The following is an 18,358-nucleotide window of genomic DNA, read 5'->3' as shown; positions in this document are numbered from 1 at the left end:
GAGGTGAGGAGCGCCTCTGCCCGGCCACCCATCGTCTGGGAGGTGAGGAGCGCCTCTGCCCGGCTGCCCCATCTGGGAAGTGGGGAGTGCCTCTGCCCGGCCACCCATCGTCTGGGAAGTGAGGAGCGCCTCTGCCCGGCCGCCCCGTCTGGGAAGTGAGGAGCGCCTCTGCCCGGCCGCCCCGTCCGGGAAGAAGTGAGGAGCGCCTCTGCCCGGCCACCCATCGTCTGGGAAGTGAGGAGCGCCTCTGCCCGGCCACCTATCGTCTGGGAAGAAGTGAGGAGCGTCTCTGCCTGGCCGCCCCGTCTGGGAAGTGAGGAGCTCCTCTGCCCGGCCGCCCCGTGTCTGGGTAGAAGTGAGGAGCTCCTCTGCCTGGCCGCTCCGTCTGGGAGGTCTACCACGGAGGCCAGAAGCAATGTGGGGGCTGGACGTGGTGGCTCACGCCTGTGGTCCCGGCACTCTGGGGGGCGAGGCGGGTTGATCACTTCGGGCTAGGAGTTCGGGACCAGTCTGGCCAACTTGGCGAAACATGAAGAATACAACAGGCAGACCAACCAACCAACTCAGTGACAACAAAACAGGTCTACCCTGGAGTCATACTCTAATTTTTTCTATTTTCCTCCCTTTCTGATCCTTTATCCCACTTTCTTTTTCTTCCTCTTCCTTCTCCCTCTTCTTTGTCAAATAGAGGATTGAGTTATTATCACTGATCCATATAAAGTCCCTCTCTCATTTATTTTAACTCCCACCCCCCATTTCTATTCCCCGACTTCCCACGTGCAACCTTCCTAATATGTTTGATACGCATCTTTTTGTTTGTATGTATTTTTAGAAAATGTTTATTGTTTTTGTATGCAAAAAAATTAATAAAAAAAAAAAAATGTAAAATAAAAAAAAAAAAAAAAAAAGAATTGTCCAGTAGTAAAGAAGAGAGCAACTGTTATTTGACATCAGATATGGTGGTATAACAGGAATTTTAAAAGAAACTTTGACATCCCATACACATAAACAAGGAATCATGCTTGTATTTTCAAATAAATGCTACCAACTCATGTTTTACAGATTTCAAAGCACTCTTACACACTGTTCACAGCAAGGGAGGCCAAGCAGCTATTTTAGTAATTACCCACCACAGGTCAAGCACTGATTGTGTAGTATGGGGCTCTTTGCTGGAAACTTAATATCCATGATCTCATTTCATACTCACAACAATCATGCAAAGTAACTATTATCTCCCTCTTACAAACACGGAACCTGTGGCTTGGAAGGTTTACATAACCTGCCCAAAGACACATGGCTGACAAGTGGTGGAGCCAAAGTTAGTCCCTGTGTCAGTCTGTGAAACTCCTTTTATCCTGCTGCACAGCTTCAATGTCACCGAGTGTGGCTAGCAGAGGAGCTGAAGAGTGTACAGTGAGCAGAGGAGACTGGATTAGACTGCAGGTCAGGACTTTGAACTCAGTCTTCTTGCATCCACACTGAAGCCTCACTGTAACTGTAACCTCAAGGTCCCCACCCCCACCTTAAGTTATCTTGAGCTTTCGAATAATTCAATCCCTCTGGATTCTCTCTAAACCACCTTTCTAAGGATAGTGGGGAAATGGATCACAGAAAAAATCTCTATGCAAAAATTAAAATATTTAACAAGCAACATCAATCACACCCTGCATCTACCACTATCCCTGGTGTCTGATGCTCCTGAGTACATTCTGCACTGAAATCTGCTATTAAAGAACCACAGTAAAAGCTCAAAGCCATGCCAAGGTTCATTTACTTAATCTCATGGAATCCTTACAATAACACTAAAGTCCATACTATTATGCTCAGTTTACTGAGATAAGCAGAAGTTCATCAAGGTTAAATAAGGTACCCAAGGTCACACAACTGTTAAGTGATGCTGCAGTATGATTCCAAAAGCCTAAGCTTTTCCCTCTACAACACGGCCTGGATTCCTGCGACAGTCAGATAATGAAAGAAAAATACCAAAATACTGTGATCTGAATTTGTATATTTGCAGAAATTTTCATATATAATTACTCACCAGTTCTACTATCAGAATTACAGAGTTTTACTGTGCGGCATTTTGTTAAAGTAAAAAACAAACATATCATTTAAAATTTTTCACATCTTTTACATTATCAAAGCAACATGGTACTTGAAATTTATTTGAATATGCAGCTTAACAATACATATTTTCATCAATATTTTATTCAAAAACTTTCCATCTTAAGAAAACAAAACGTTTAATTGATGGTTAATATCAAAATTATTTAGGATCCTACAAGAGACGGGGTGCTCCATCTTTTCAGAACCCCCCCTTTTTTTTGAGACAGGGTCTCACTCCATCGCCCAGGCTAGGGTGCAGTGGGTGCGGATGTTGGCTTACTGCAACCTCCGCCTCCTGGGTTCAAGCAATTCTCCTGCCTCAGCCACCATGCCCAGCTAAGTTTTGCATATTTAGTAGAGATAGGGTTTCACCTTATTAGCCAGGCTGGTCTCGAACTCCTGACCTCAGATGATCCACCTGCCTCGGCCTCCCCAAGTGCTGGGATTACAAGCGTGAGCCACCGTGCCCAGCCTAGAACCGTATTTTAAAAGCAAATAAAATATTCAGTTTATTTGTTTATAAAACAAGGCTGGGCACTGTGGCTCATGACTGTAATCCCAGCACTTTGAAAGGCCGAGGCAGGTGGATCACCTGAGGTCAGGAGTTTGAGACCAAAACGGCCAACATTGTGAAACCCCATCTCTACTAAAAATACAAAAATTAGCCAGGTATCATGTTGCACACCTGTAATCCCAGCTACTCGGGAGGCTGAGGCAGGAGAAGTGCTTGAACCCGAGAACCAGAGGTTGCAGTGAGCCGAGATTGCGCCACTGCACTCCAGCCTAGGCGACAGTGAGACTATGTCTCGAAAAACAACAACAACAACAACAACAACAACAAAAACAACAAGTATTTGATACAAGTTTAATGGAGTGAACAAATCTCAAATATGTATAAACAAATGGGGGAAAGTACAGAGATGAACAGGTCAATGTAAGTATTAATTTACTATAGGTATTTCTCATTCTCAAAGTAAATCTGCAACTCACTTTAGAAAAAGTGCAATGAGAAAGGAACAGAATGGAGGTAAATGAAAAAATATACTATGTAGCACACCTAATGAATCAAAATATTTGTCTTATTTTCTCATCTATACGTGATACTTACTAATTATTTCATTTATTTCACAGACAATCTCAAAAACAAATGAGGCAGCAATGAGAGTAAGCTGACTGAGCCCACAGCTTTTAAATTAAGGCAGCAGCGGGAGGGCAGCCTCTCGCTGTATTTAATACACAAAACAGAAATCCAAAACACTTACCAATCTTTACTTGCTCGGGCTGGCTAAGGGAAACAAATGCTGATGTGTCATCAATCCAGGATATCTGAATGTTACCTGCAATCACAAATTAAAAGGAAAGTGAACATTTGACCATGTGGAGAGCTATCAGATTTAATGTGCATATCTTACATATTTCAGTATAGTCCATCTTTAAAGAGAGGGAAGGTGCTTATTTAAAACGTGATCAAAATCTCAGAACTACAGAGAATTAGCCTGTTTAAAGGCTACCACACGATTCCTCAGGGATCTCGAACTAGAAATACCATTTGACCCAGCCATCCCATTACTGGGTATATACCCAAAGGACTATAAATCATGCTGCTATAAAGACACATGCACACGTATGTTTATTGCGGCACTATTCACAATAGCAAAGAGTTGGAACCAACCCAAATGTCCAACAACGATAGACTGGATTAAGAAAATGTGGCACATATACACCATGGAATACTATGCAGCCATAAAAAATGATGAGTTCGTGTCCTTTGTAGGGACATGGATGAAACTGGAAAACATCATTCTCAGTAAACTATCGCAAGGACAAAAAACCAAACACCGCATGTTCTCACTCATAGGTGGGAATTGAACAATGAGAACTCATGGACACAGGAAGGGGAACATCACGCTCCGGGGACTGTTGTGGGGTTGGGGGAGGGGGGAGGGACAGCATTAGGAGATACATCTAATGCTAAATGACAAGTTAATGGGTGCAAGAAATCAACATGGCACATGGATACATATGTAACAAACCTGCACATTGTGCACATGTACCCTAAAACCCTAAAGTATAATAAAAAAAAAAAAAAAGGCTACCACAGCAGTTATTTAGGTTAAAACTTCAAGAGAAGAGACAAACCAGGGGAAAAAGAAGCTATTAGAAATTTAACACAATAGAAAGATCCTTCCAGATTAAACCCTGGGGCTTGTCATCATTCAGTGCAATACCAGGATTGGGGACTTATTTTCCTATCAAGACCACTAACAAAAATCAGAGACCACATAGGTTCAAAAACACAACTATTTCTTTCTCTTTTTTTTTCTTGAGACAGAGTCTCACTCTGTTGCCCAAGCTGAAGTGCAGTGGCAGAATCTCAGCTCACTGCAACCTCTGCCTCCTGGGTTCAAGCAATACTCCCACCTCAGTGTCCCAAGTAGCTGGGACTACAGGCACACACCACCATGCTTACACATAATCTTATTGAAAATAGTGTTAGAGGCCAGGCGCAGTGGCTCATGCCTATAATCCCAACACTTTGGGAGGCCGAGGTGGGAGGATCACCTGAAGTTGGGAGTTTGAGACCAGCCTGACCAACATGGAGAAACCCCATCTCTGCTAAAAATACAAAATTAGCTGGGCATGGCGGCGCATGCCTGTAATCCCAGCTACTCGGGAGGCTGAGGCAGGAGAATCGCTTGAACCTGGGAGGCAGGGGTTGAGGTGAGCCGAGATCGCGCCATCGCACTGCAGCCTGGGCAACAAGAGTGAAACTCTGTCTCAAAAATAATAATAATAACAATAGTGTTACTACTTAAAGTAACTTTACATGCCTTAATGTTCATTCTGACTTATTTTAAATATTTACATTCAGAAATGGTGTACTGTATTACCAGTGCACGAGGCACTGCTGTGAAAGTCTACTATTCTAAAATATCAACTTAAAAAAAAGATAAGAAAAAAATCGATAGGGCTCAGTGGCTCACGCCTGTAATCCCAGCACTTTGAGAGTCCGAGGCGGGAGGATCACTTGAGCCCAGGAGTTCGAGGCCAGCCTGGGCTACAGAGCAAGACCCTATTTCTATTTAAAAAAAAAAAAAAAAAAGAAAAGAAAGAAAGAAAAATGAAAAATTGTGTTAGTTACATGGGAGGCCTACTTTGTATCTGCTTTTCACTCTAAATGTTAAAATACAAGCACTTTAACTTCTTTTAATAAACTCTTCAAATATTTAAATGGCTACATACTAGAAGATAAACATTTACTAAACTTTCTTACTACTGGACATTTAGGTTTTGTGGCCTTCGCTTTATCCAAGAATTTCCAAAGAGACTAGCTTAAATGCTTTGTTTGTTAAATAAGAGGCATTGCTGTGGGTTTACAATCAGAATGGTCTTCATAAACACTTATCAGGAGACTGCTCAAACAAACCTAATCACATGACCTGGTAAAAAAGGAAAGAGAAGGACTGCCCTACCTCATACACATATCACAAATCCTGATCTACCCAAACATCTGTCACTCTGATTAATCTAAAGCAGAGAAGACCTCCCCTGCCATTACGAAACACACAAGCCCTCCGAGTTTAATCTTAAAAATTATTTATGCTCATCCACAGCTTATTTTCCCTGGTCAGTAGTAAGGGTAGTCATCATCATGGTGTTTTGCTTTCCATGAATTAATAGCTCTGTATTGTGAGGTGCTATTAAAAGTTTCTCAGATCATATTAGCACAAAGATAACAGTATCCTAAACCAGAAAATTCAAAGAGTGAAATTAAAACCTTGAATATTAACATTCTTTTATGCCCAGGCCAAAGCTGTCTTTCTACTTCTGACCACCTATACCAAATGAATAGCAAAACCCTAAAAAGTACATCTGAACTTGCGACTTACCAAAGGCACTGAAAAGCTGGTAAAGGTCGCTGGTTTTCCATTCTTTGGGGAATGTCACATGGAGAACATGATCACGTTTAGGCTGCACTACAAGACAAATTTATGATGAAATGTTGATGGGTGAAAAGTCATCAAGTAAACCAGTGGCTCTTTGATGAAACTAAGCCTAAGCTAAATTGGAGAACTGTTATGAATTCCTCATGATGACCAAACAACTCCTAAAAGTATGCCTAGGATTGGTGGGATTCTGCCATGGTAATCTAGACCTCAGATTCTGATACTTTACAGAACCCACAACAACTTGAACCCTATGCAAAGACATCTTCTCTTCTCATGAAGTTCCTGTGCAAATTATTTGTTTATTTTTTAATTTTTTTTTTTTTTTGAGACAGGGTTTTGCCTTGTCATCCAGGCTAGAGTACAGTCGGACGATAATAGCTCACTGCAGCTTTGAACTCCTGGGCTCAAGCGATCCTCCCACCTCAACCTCCTGAGCAGCTGAGGTTATAGGTGCATGCCACCGTGCCTGGCTAATTTTTTTATTTTTTAACTTTATTTTTGTAGAGATGAGGGTCTCACTATGCTGCCCAGGCTGGTCTTGAATTCCTGGCCTCAAGTGATCCTCCCACCTTGGTCTCCAAAAGTGCTGGAATTACAGGCATGAACCACCACACCCAACTGTGCAAATTATTTAGACCATAAAAAAGGCTGCTCTGTTCATGAAGTTTCACTTCACTAAACATTTAACTTTCCCATTTTAATATACTTAGTTAAAAAAAAAAAGCACTATCCAAATTAAATGGACTAATTGTTAAGTAAGGCAATCCTGAGTCATAATCTTGTTTTCTAATCCCAAATCTAGAACTTATCTGAGCAGCTCTAAGCGAGACCTAACCACTCCGGACTATAAACTGGGAATGGCGATATTTAGCATACAGAATTCTTGTGAGAATGACAGACCAAAATATCACTCTAACATAGAGGGCAACACAACAGTATGTCCTCAAACTATCACTGCAACAATTATTGTCACCAAGTATAGTTCACCCACTTCTACCTGCCAGTGACATGCATTAAGGTAAAAAAGAGCAATGAAACAGCAGAAAAAAAGCGGAGGAGAAGAAAAAGCAACTACCACCCATAGACCTTCCACGTTTTTTAAATAAAAACAAAACAAAACAAAAATCAACCTACTAAATTCAAATATATACATACTCAAGTAACTGGAAAATAGAAATTTTACCAAGATAACTGACAGCTAGCATATCTTAAAAATCTATTATAAATACTTATAGAAAACGAAGAAATCAGAATTATGAGTGAAAATGAAATATATAGAGAAGATATATGCTTTTAAAATTCAATTCATGCATAAACTGGAAAACATAAATGAAGAGATGACTAATGAATGCCCAAGAGTCCCATTAACTTGAGCATACTATTCACATCAACCACAAAATCACTGCCCAATTTTAAGTGAAAAAAGCTTTTTCTTTAGTAATATTTTCCTGTTATCCCTTCCAGACCACACACTTAAATGCACAGATGCAATAACAAAATAAAAATTTACTTACAGTCTGGTCCTTCCAAGTTTAGATAGGGGATATCCATGACCCTCATAAGAAATAACCTACAAGAAGAAAAGACAAACAAGCAATGGGCAATTTCCTTTAAAAGATAGGCGTTTTGATATTTTTAAGGTTGAATTAGAAAAAAAATATTTAATAGGCATTTATATTTTCTAGTAGAAGATCCTTGATATCACTCTATTTGTAAAATCATTTCTATTATTATTATTATATTTTTTTTTTAGATAGAGTTTCACTCTGCCGCCCAGGCTGGCGTGCAGTGGTGTGATCTTGGCTCACTGCAACCTCTACCTCCCCAGTTGAGTGATTCTCCTGCCTCAGCCTCCTGAGTAGCTCTAATTTCTGTATTTTTAGTACAAACAGGGTTTCACCACGTTGGCCAGGCTAGTCTCGGACTCCTGGCCTCAAGTGATCTACCTGCCTCTGCCTCCCAAAGTGCTGGGATTACAGGCATAAGCCACCACACCTGGCTTTATAATTATAATTATAATTATTATTAGTTTGAGATGGAGTCTCATTCTGTCACCAGGCTGGAGTGCAGTGGCACAATCTCGGCTCACTGCAACCTCTGCCTCCCAGGTTCCAGCGATTCACCCGCCTCAGCCTCCAGAGTTGCTGGGACTACAAGCGTATGCCACCACACCCGGCTAATTTTTTGTATTTTTAGTACAGATGGGGTTTCCCGACATTGACCAGGCTAGTCTCGAACTCCTGACCTCAAGTGATCCACCTGCCTCAGCCTCCCAAAGTGTTGCAATTACAGGCGTGAGCCACTGCACCAGCCATGTAAAATCATTTCTAAAGCTCTGAAATTCATTTCAGAGATTTCTCTCCTGGGCCAAATATTTATCACAAATAGAAAAAAATAAACAAGCAAGCAAACAAACTGGTATCCCCAACAGTTCCTGGCACTCAGTAGCGGCTCAATAAATATTAGCTAAATGAACAAAATTAATCATCAAAGAGTCAAGGGAAAGTCTTTCACAGAGCTGTCGTGTTAGTCCAAGTAAACAGAAAGAAAATAAATATTACCCATCTTACCAATCTATGAACAAGTGTTCCTAAAAATTCTAAGGGTAACCCTTACAATGGGCATTTGTGAGCTGAGAATGACAGCACAGGTTTCTTTTTTTTTAATGAAATGCAAAGTCACTGGATAAATGCTAATCTCTCTGAGTAAACTGTACAGTCTGAAATAAGTGACTGTCTCAAAAGCCCACATCATTATTATCATTTAAAACACACTAAAAGCACAAAACAAAACAATCCTTGGTAAAGAAAACTATCACACTAATATAAATCATAGCAATCATTTTATGTTTATCTTCCAAAATGGGTACAAAGGGACTAAAAAACAGTGCTTGTAAATTACAACTCTCTGTCATGCCATTCAATTTTCTTTTATTTGCAAGATTATGGACAAAATATCATGTATTCTGTTGTGTGTAAGATTATTTTAATGAGTTTTACTTAGATAACAATATATTATGCATTTCTGGTAGAGACAACATTATACAGCAAATTAAAAAGGCAATCTATGTGCCCAAGAAGCAATTAGTTTGGCTTCAGTGACCCACAGTTCAAGAACATTATTACCAGGCATTCAAAAGCCAAGCAGGGCCAGGCACAGTGGCTCACACCTGTAATCCCAGCACTTTGGGAGGCTAAGGAAGGTGATCACCTGAGGTCAGAAGTTCAAGACCAGCCTGGCCAAAATGGCGAAATCCCATCTCTACTAAAAATACAAAAATTCACTGGGCATGGTGGCAGGCACCTGTAATCCCAGCTACTCGGGAGGCTAAGGCAGGAGAATCGCCTGAACCCTGGAGGCAGAGGTTGCAGTGAACCGAGATAGCAACACTGCACTCTAGCCTGGGCGACAAGAGCAAAACTCTGTCTCGAAAAAAAAAAAAAAAAAGCCAAGCAGGGCAAAAGCTAGTTTACAAATGGAACCATCAGCATGAACAATACTGTTCTGGTAATGTCAGAAAAAACAAAGTCATAGTACTCTGTGGTTTGAGAATTTGTTGTCTGGCCTACAATTTAATAAACCAAATTCTATGGCTGAGAAACCAAATTTATTTTTAGTTTGCTAATTTAGGCTCAAGTGTACTATTCTGGTTTTGTAAGCTGTTTTAACCAATTTAATCAATACTCCCTGCGATGCCAGAAGACAAGAAGATACAAAAAGCACTTAGCATGGTGTGTTCTCAGTGAGGGCAGCTATCATTTTTTCTTAAATATTATTTTCCAGCATAAACAATACACACTGGAACTATCATTATTATCGCCTACCAGAACCTAATAATAACAAAAGTTATTCCTAGGTTAGTGAGCTAGTTAGTTAGAAAAGCTAACTAACCTAGGAATAACTCTTGTTATTGTTAGTCATGCTTCATATAATTTTCAGTTCTCTGTTTAGTAAATTTAGAAATAGTCTCCAATTCTAAACACCAAATTTTTTTAAAAATTAATTTTAAAAGTTAATGAAGGCCAGGCACGCTGGCTCATGCCTGTAATCCCAGCACTTTATGAGACCAAGGCAGGCAGATCACCTGAGACCAGCCTGGCCAACATGGTGAAACCCTGTCTCTACTAAAAATACAAAAAATTAGCGGGCATGGTGGCGAGCACCGGTAATCCCAGCTACCTGGGAGGCCGAGACAGGAGAATCACTTGAACCCAGGAGGCAGAGGTTGCAGTGAGTCGAGATAGCGCCATTGGACTCTAGCCTGGCAACAGAGTGAGACTCTGTCTCAAAAAAAAAAAAGTTAATGAAACGTATCAAGCACCATCAAAATAACTGAGAAGAACAAAAGTTGAATCAACAAAATGTTCACTGCTAGACCATCGAATATGTCAATAATCAAAATCAACCTCAAGATTTGATAATACATGGAGGTCAGTAAATCATAGTTCAAAATTTCAATATAATACTAAGCAACCAAAATAACTATGAAAATGTCAAAACATGGATAACATAATTTTAAGTTTTAAAAAGGCACAAAATTTTATACTATGATTTTACCTTTATCAAATATTTATGTCATTAAGCCAAGAATAAAAAAAAATACCCTCCCCTCTCCCGCCAACAGCTTTGGGAAACGCTGAGCTTTGTTTCTCAAAATTCCTTTTACGATCATTTTTTAAACTTTAAAGGCTACCAGAACTGAGAAGCCCAGGGAAAATAACTAGAGATTTTCTTAGAAAAAGCCAACCAAAAATGCCATCTGAATTAATCTTTCGTATACTGTGCATTACCTCACCTGGCTGGGAGGGAGAAAAATATAAATATAAAAATATAAATATAAAACCACAAACTTGAATTTGCAATTCCTGTATTTCTGTTTACAATTCTGTTATATTGCTAAAGTCATAGGACCTCAACAACAAATTTAGGAAACTCAGTGTTGTACAAATACCAGGAAGGATTATACTAACAAAGAAAAAGAAGGCTCTCCCAATTTCTCTTACCATTTAGATGTTTTTAAAAAATTTTTTTTGAAAAATATTTTTTGTCAATATATAAGCTATGTGTTCCCTAATTTTTCACCTGAATTTTCAATATTATCTCTGATTAAAGTAAGCAAAAATTTATTCTCAGCTAAAACACTCAAAAGATGTGTTTTTTCAAAATTTTTATGAGTATATAGTAGATGTATATATTTGTAGGGTACATGAGATGTTTGGATACAGGCATGCAATGTGAAATAAGCACATTATGGAGAATGGGGTGTCCATCACCTCAAGCATTTATCCTTTCAGTTACAAACAATCCAATGACACTCTATTTAAAAATGTGCAATTAAGTTATTACCGACTATAGTCACCCTGTTGTGCTAGCAAATAGTAGGTCTTATTCATTCTATTTTTTGTATCCATAAAAGCTATTTTTTAATGTAGTCAATCCTACACTATCTTGTTTGTTTACTCCACATTATCTTACACAGAAACCCCTTTCAAATGAATTATTAACAGCACTTCTCACTCTTCCCCTATACCTTCACCTTCACATCTGGGGTTTAGAGGGAACTGAATAGCTCCAAAGCCCGGAAGAACACGAAAACCAACTCTGTGTGACTTGGCAGACTGCAGCTCTGGAGAGCGCCATGCAATTGTGAAACTGACTCTAAAACTGTGGCTGAGCGTCTGTGGAACTGAACCAAAGTAAACTCTCCCAATGGCCTCCCACCGTCCTTATGCCATGCTGTTTGGAAGCCACTGCTCTGGTAACATCTCTGCCCTTCTGAAGTAAAATTAAAACATTTCAATATAGGCATGCCTCATCCCAGCTGGCTGTCAAAGGGCCTGCACTGACTCCCTGGAATGATTTGATAAAATACTTCACATATGCATCATCCAACTTGACAGTTTTCATCCTAGCATATGAGGAAATGCACTAGGCAAGCAGAAATGCTGATAAAGACATGAAAGGATGTTCCATCACTGTGAACTGTATTGAAGAACAATCTCTCCCAGAAGGACTTTCATCTGCAGATATCAAAAAGACACTCAGACTAACACTTGCACGAAACGTTCTTTCTATTTTAGTGAAGATCCGAGAGGGTGTAACACGGTAAAGACCCTCAAGACTGCGTGCGGGAGTCTTGCCACATTTCTGAAAGCTTTCTGATGAAATATTGTTTCCCCACTTATTCTCTAAAAGACTGACATTAACTTTATCAAACACTAAAATTAAAATTCCCATTAGATACAATGGCTAACTTTACAAAAGAATTCTATCCTAAGAAACAGTGTAACTCAAGTTCACATTCTAGATGCCACAGAGCAAGTTTTATCCTTTGTGGAATCTGTCATTTTTTAAATGTTGTACGAGTATACCACTGGCAGTGCTGGTTATCCTGGCTTTCAAACAAGTTCGGAAAGACTCCAGGGTAAAGCACAGCATACCAGGGTCTTTTGCTCAATACATTGGGTCAGTTCCACTCAGTCTCTTCACAGGCTACACAGCATACGCTACACAATACCTTCATCTCCAAAGAGCCCCACCTCATCTCCATTACCCATGTGCTGCATGGCACTCACAAAAAGCCACCCTCCAAACTTTTTTGTGAAACGGGCAGTACAGGCCAGGCGCAGTGGCTCACACCTATAATCCCAGCAATCTGGGAGGCTGAGGCAGGTAGATCACCTGAGGTCAAGAGTTCCAGACCAGCCTAGCCAATGTGGTGAAACCTCGTCTCTACTTAAAAATACAAAAATTAGCTGGGCATGGTGGCGGGCGCCTGTAATCCCAGCTACTCAGGAGGCTGAGGCAGGAGAATCGCTTGAACCCGGGAGGCAGAGGCTACAGTGAGCCAAGATTGCAACACTGCACTCCAGCCTAAGTGATAAGAGCGAAACTCTGTCTCAAAAAAAAAAAAAAAAAAAGAAAAGGGCAGTATGACACTGTGTCCCAGGCTGCCTAAGAAGGCTCATTAGTCACTGAAGAATTTCATTTCAGATATAAAACTCCAGAACATAGAACCTTGAACCCTTAGCAAAATGTGCTTCCCCGCCAGCTGGATCAGCATCACCTGGGAACTTGTTAGAGCTGCAAATTCCTGGGCACCATCTAAGACTCCTGACTCAGAAACTCTGGACTGAGAATCACCGAGTTAATAGGAAAACAGTATATTCAACATGGTGTTGTTAATTACCACTAAAGATGATGCAGCAATCAGCTGGATAATGACTTGTGCCAACTTCTCCAAAAGATATTAGTCTTAATGATTTGTTTATATTAAATCATTCTGTGGCTCATCCCTGTTAATCCCACTGCTTCGGGAGGCAGAAGTGGGAGAATTACTTGAGGCCTCGAGTTTGAGATCAGTCTGAGCAACACGGTGAGACTCCTGTCTCTACAAAAAGTAAATTAGCCGGGCAAGGTGGCTCGAGCCTATAGTCCCAGCTACTCAGGAGGCTAAGGCAGCAGGACTGCTTGACTCCATGAATTTGAGGCAGCAATGAGCTATAATGTGCCACTGCACTCCAGCCTGGGCAACAGAGAAAGACCCTGTCTCCACAATAAATAAATAATTAAATGAACAAACACATAAATAAAATACTTAGAAAAACACAAAACTGGCCAGCCACAGTGGCTCACGCCTGTAATCACAGCACTTTGGGAGGCGAAGGCAGGTGGATCACTGGAGGTCAGGAGTTCGAGACTGGCCTCACCAACATGGCAAAACCCCGTCTCTACTAAAAATACAAAAATTAGCCAGGGGTGGTGGCGCATGCCTGTAATCCCAGCTACTCGGGAGGCTGAGGCAGGAGAATCACTTAAACTCGGGAGGCAGAGGTTGCACCACTGCACTCCAGCCTGGGGAACAGAGTGAGACTCCATCTCAAAAAAAGAAAAGAAAAGAAAAACACAAAAATTTGACACATAAAATTTTAAAAAAGAAAAAAACTGCCAAGCGTAGCGGCTCATGCCTGTAATCCCAGCACCTGGGGAGGCCAAGGCAGGCAGATCGGAGTTTGAAGCCAGCCTGGGCAACATGACTGCTACAAAGAAATACGGAAAAGTAGCCAGGTGTGGTGGCAAGTGCCTGTAGTCCGAGCTACTTGGGAGGCTAAGGCAGGAGAAGCCCTTGAGCCTGGGAGGCGGAGGTTGCAGTAAGCCAAGATTGAGCCACTGCACTCCAGCCTGGGGGTAAGAGCGGGACTCTGTCTCGAAAAAAAAAAAAAGAAACTATGAATTAAAAAAAAGAAAAACATAAAACTATTAAATACCAACGACTACCTCAAAATCCAGAAGGCAGTAACATAAGCCTTCTACCACCCCTTGAAACCAGGAGGTCAAATTGCAGCATGCAACTAGGTTCTCTGCAAGAGATAAATTGGGCGAAATTACTGCTGACAGCTACCATTCTTGTTTTCAAGAAGATTAAAAAAAAAAAATTACTCAAATTACTCTCTTGGCAACTCATTAGCAAAAGTCTAACCTGTTTCTGTGAACTGGCCACAAATTAAGCTTTAGCCACCAATGCAGCACTAAAGATTAGCAAACACTTGAGGGAGTAACACACACAATACAAAAGAATCAGACACCTCTAACATTATCAAAATCCTCCACCCTTACCACAAAGCTTCAGACACAAATTATGTAAGTACAAGTACACGAAGATCAAAGGTTATTCTATGATGACACAATGGCTTGCCTTGGACTGTGGCTTATCTAAGCCATTTGCTAGTAGTCTGGTGAATATAAGTGGGTTGCAAAACAATGCTGCTATTAACCCATTTTATGCAGCTATGCTCAAGAAAACAAAGTATGATATTCAAAAACGCATGCAAACAGTCCTAAAGGTGATTCAGGAATACTTTGGATGGACACTCAAACCTCTGAGAACTGAAAAGATCATTACAGTTCTTTCAAATTCTACATTACCAAATCTATCTATAAAATCACAGATTTGATTCACAAAGGAAAGGAAATACTTCATTTTGCTCCTGAGGCAGCAGGCTTTCCAGTCCTAAAACTGATGGCAGAGGAGAAGCGTGAATCAGACAGGTGGCCACTTTAAGAAGCAGTTAGCAAAAAACGGTCACGCCCCGTGTTGGAGCCAGTGCAGTGCAAGGCATGCATGTACTGACAAGAGCTCCAGCCACGAAGGAAGGCTGTGAGTGTACCACGACAGATCTGGCTGGCAGGCCACTGAACGCTGTTTACATGATGCTGACCACGAGTTTTAATGTGTTTGAAAATTCCTTATTGTGTGTGTGTGTGTGTGTGTGTGTGTATATATATATATATATATATATATATATATATAAAATTCTTTTAAAAATATTTTATTTTAAGTTCCGGGATACATATGCAGGACATGCAGGTTAAATATGTATCTTTTAAATTGAGACAGGGTCTATGCTGCCCAAGCTAGACTCAAACTCGGTCTCAAGCGATCCTCCCACCTCAGCCTCATAAATGGCTGGAACGACAGGTACACACCACCGCACCTGGCTTTTTTTTTTTTTTAAGTTATACAATTATATAACTAGTATAATCTCAATCAACAAATGAAGAACACTGATCTCAATTAGTAAATGAAATAGACACAGAACACAAACTAGCAGGAAATTCTCTAAGAGGACAGCTTTTTTTCTTCTGGGCTGAGGAATCATGAGTGGGATTTTTGTGTTTTAAAAAGAAAAAAAAAATTAAGTACAAAAATTCCTAACTAGAATAACATTTATCATGGCCTGTTCAGCCTCAGTTGATCCTCTCCTGTCTGGAAGTTATCGGTCCCCCTGTACTGAGAATGAGACACAGATTCTTCCAAGTTCAGCCACTTGCCCTTGGCCACCATGGAGGCCGACCCTAAGCTTCCCACTATCTGCCCTATACACGCAGGCCCTGTTCTCTTTCTCCCACGTGGCTTTTAACCTGAGCTGTCTCCACAGCCTCCCTGTGAAATGGTAAGCCTAGAGTACCAGAGGGAGCAGCTAGGGACAAGGGTTTTCATCCTAAACCACTAGTCAAAGCCCTTGTGTATATAAGAGAAGCAAGTGTAAGCAAGTGCTCAGGATACAACATCCCAGAAACATTTTTTTATAATACTCAAAGGGCTGATTAAATTATAGCTTCACATGATGGCGTGGAGCCCTGATACAAAAAATGAGGTTGCTGTCTGATGAAGAGCTTTGGGTAGAGCGAATTTTCAAGGCAACGGGAACAACAGGCAGTGAAGAGAGCCATGTGGCCGGAGATCAAAAGGACAAGCGTCCCACGACTGTAGTGCAAAGCAAGCTGCTACCTGGGCATGGGGCTTGCCAGGCACACCTGCTCCCACATACCATGATCACCGTCAGGAAAATGAGTGAATCAGCATCTCAGGGTGAGGAGAGGCCTCAGAGGTGTATGGACACAGAGGCTTAGTTTGCATAATGACGCACACACGGGCCTGGATGACCTAGACAGACTTCTAATGTCATGACATGTGTTAATAAAGAAGAACAGAGTTTATTCTGGTCTCTCTTCCTAGCAAAAGGAAAAACCTCAAGCCCCCAAACTCTTTATCCTTCCTCCTAAGAACTCAGTATTTTCACTCCCCGAGTAAAAATGTGCATTCGTGTCCATCTGCTTTCTGCTTCCATCAAGACTACACTTCCGATTTCTCAAAAAAGAGATTTTCAAGTAAAATTGTACCCCTCTCCTACCACTACAGACTGGGATACAGAAATGTTGAATACAATCTCAACACAATTTGAGCACAGAATTAATTTGCGGCTCACCCCAAGTCCCAAGCCTTCTAAAGAGAAACTGAAACTTTAACCGACTAGCAGCTCTACTGTACTTGCAAATGGTCTTGGTATTTCCTTCAGGGCAGAGCAGTAAAAGCACTTCATAAGAACCCTGTATGCAAGGCTCATCATTATACATATTTATGTGCTATAAAAAACTAATTTTATCATCCAGGGTAGGAAGCATGCAGACATCTCTCACAAAATAAGCTCATTTATTTTGCTCACTAAAGCTCCTGTGTAAAATAAGAGTAACCACTGGCTAGATGGCAGTGACTGTGGCATCAGTTATTTTAATTTCACTCACGTAGGGGCAATACAGTTTTCAATCTAGCCGCTTGCTGTTTTGACAAATAGAGCGTTACTCAACATTTGTCCTGAATCCAACTCATGTCCTTTCTTAAATACATACACTAGAAACAAAGGCAAAAAAAAAAAAAAAAAAAAACAAAGGAAGAAAAAAAAAACCAGCAGCTCATTTCAACAGTCTCCAAACGAAGCATATCAAATTACATCAACTAAAAACATTAAACATTATACAAAGGCAATGCCTGCAGGGCCTGTAAAACAACATACTGTAAAGTGTCAGAGGAAACAAGCCCCACACAATCCAATAGCCTAAGTCAACATCTTTCAGAGTCTGTGCTCAGGCCAAACACTGAGAGAAACGGAAACCTTCTTTCAAAGAGACTAACATTGTCTCTTAAAAAGACATGCAACCAACTATAGCATTGTCCCTTATAAAGACTGTGTGCTATGGAGGAAGAATCCCTTCTGAGTGGAGCACAGGCTTGATTATCCCTGACTATGCCACTCCTGGGGCCCTAGGCAGATGTCTCGGCTTTAAAATGGGCACATTTTCCCCTACCTATGAGGGCTGCCTTTAGAAAAAATAGTCAATGCAGGTGACATACTGTGCATAGTGGAAGGTGTTCAATCGATAAGCTATTTGATAGGTAGCCCAAATTTCTTAGAGTATACTGTTAATCCTTGAACACTGCAAATTAAATGCTAAATACTCTTGGAAATAACTATTGCCCACTTGCTCCAAGCCAGGACCAATGCAAGGCTGGAAATAGCTAAGAATGCTGACTTTACTACTAACATGCCTACAGTGGACTGAATGGTGGCCTCCAAAAAGATATGTCCACTTTCTACTCCCTGGAACCTCTGAGTGCTACCTTAGTTGGAAAAGGAGTCTTAGTAGATGTTATTATATTAAGGACCCTGAGATGATATTATCTGGGATTACACAAGTGGGGCCTCACTGCCATCATGTGTCCTCATAAGAGAGAGGCAGAGACAGACAGAACACACACACAGAGGAGGAGGAGGCAATGTGACCATGGGGACAAAGACTGGCGTGATGTGGCCCTAAGCAGAGGGATGCCAAGGAATGCCTGCAGCCACTGAAGCCAGAGGAGGCAAGGGACAGATTCTTCCCCAGAGCCTCTGGAGGGAGCTCGGCAATGCTGATGACTTGATTTGAAACTTCTGGCCTCCAGAACCATGAGAAATGTATTC

General features: G+C 40.9%; 1 protein-coding gene across 6 annotated transcripts in view; it reads right to left on the bottom strand.

Moving 5' to 3' along the window:
- Positions 1 to 18,358, bottom strand: part of PARN (poly(A)-specific ribonuclease) — a 200,656-nt gene that overhangs the window by 117,173 nt on the left and 65,125 nt on the right. For all 6 annotated transcript variants that reach the window (XM_055252462.2, XM_055252463.2, XM_055252466.2 and 3 more), the window contains 3 exons: positions 7,571 to 7,626; positions 5,997 to 6,083; positions 3,369 to 3,443 (listed from right to left, as the gene is read on the bottom strand). In XM_055252462.2, the coding sequence (XP_055108437.1) occupies positions 3,369 to 3,443; positions 5,997 to 6,083; positions 7,571 to 7,626 (218 nt within the window). The remainder of the gene's footprint in view (positions 1 to 3,368; positions 3,444 to 5,996; positions 6,084 to 7,570; positions 7,627 to 18,358) is intronic.

Source organism: Symphalangus syndactylus, chromosome 18 (assembly GCF_028878055.3).
Source record: "Symphalangus syndactylus isolate Jambi chromosome 18, NHGRI_mSymSyn1-v2.1_pri, whole genome shotgun sequence".
In the NCBI taxonomy this organism is placed as follows: domain Eukaryota; kingdom Metazoa; phylum Chordata; class Mammalia; order Primates; family Hylobatidae; genus Symphalangus; species Symphalangus syndactylus.
The sequence above is the reverse complement of the archived record's forward strand: the minus strand, read 5'-3'. Positions and strand labels throughout refer to the sequence as shown.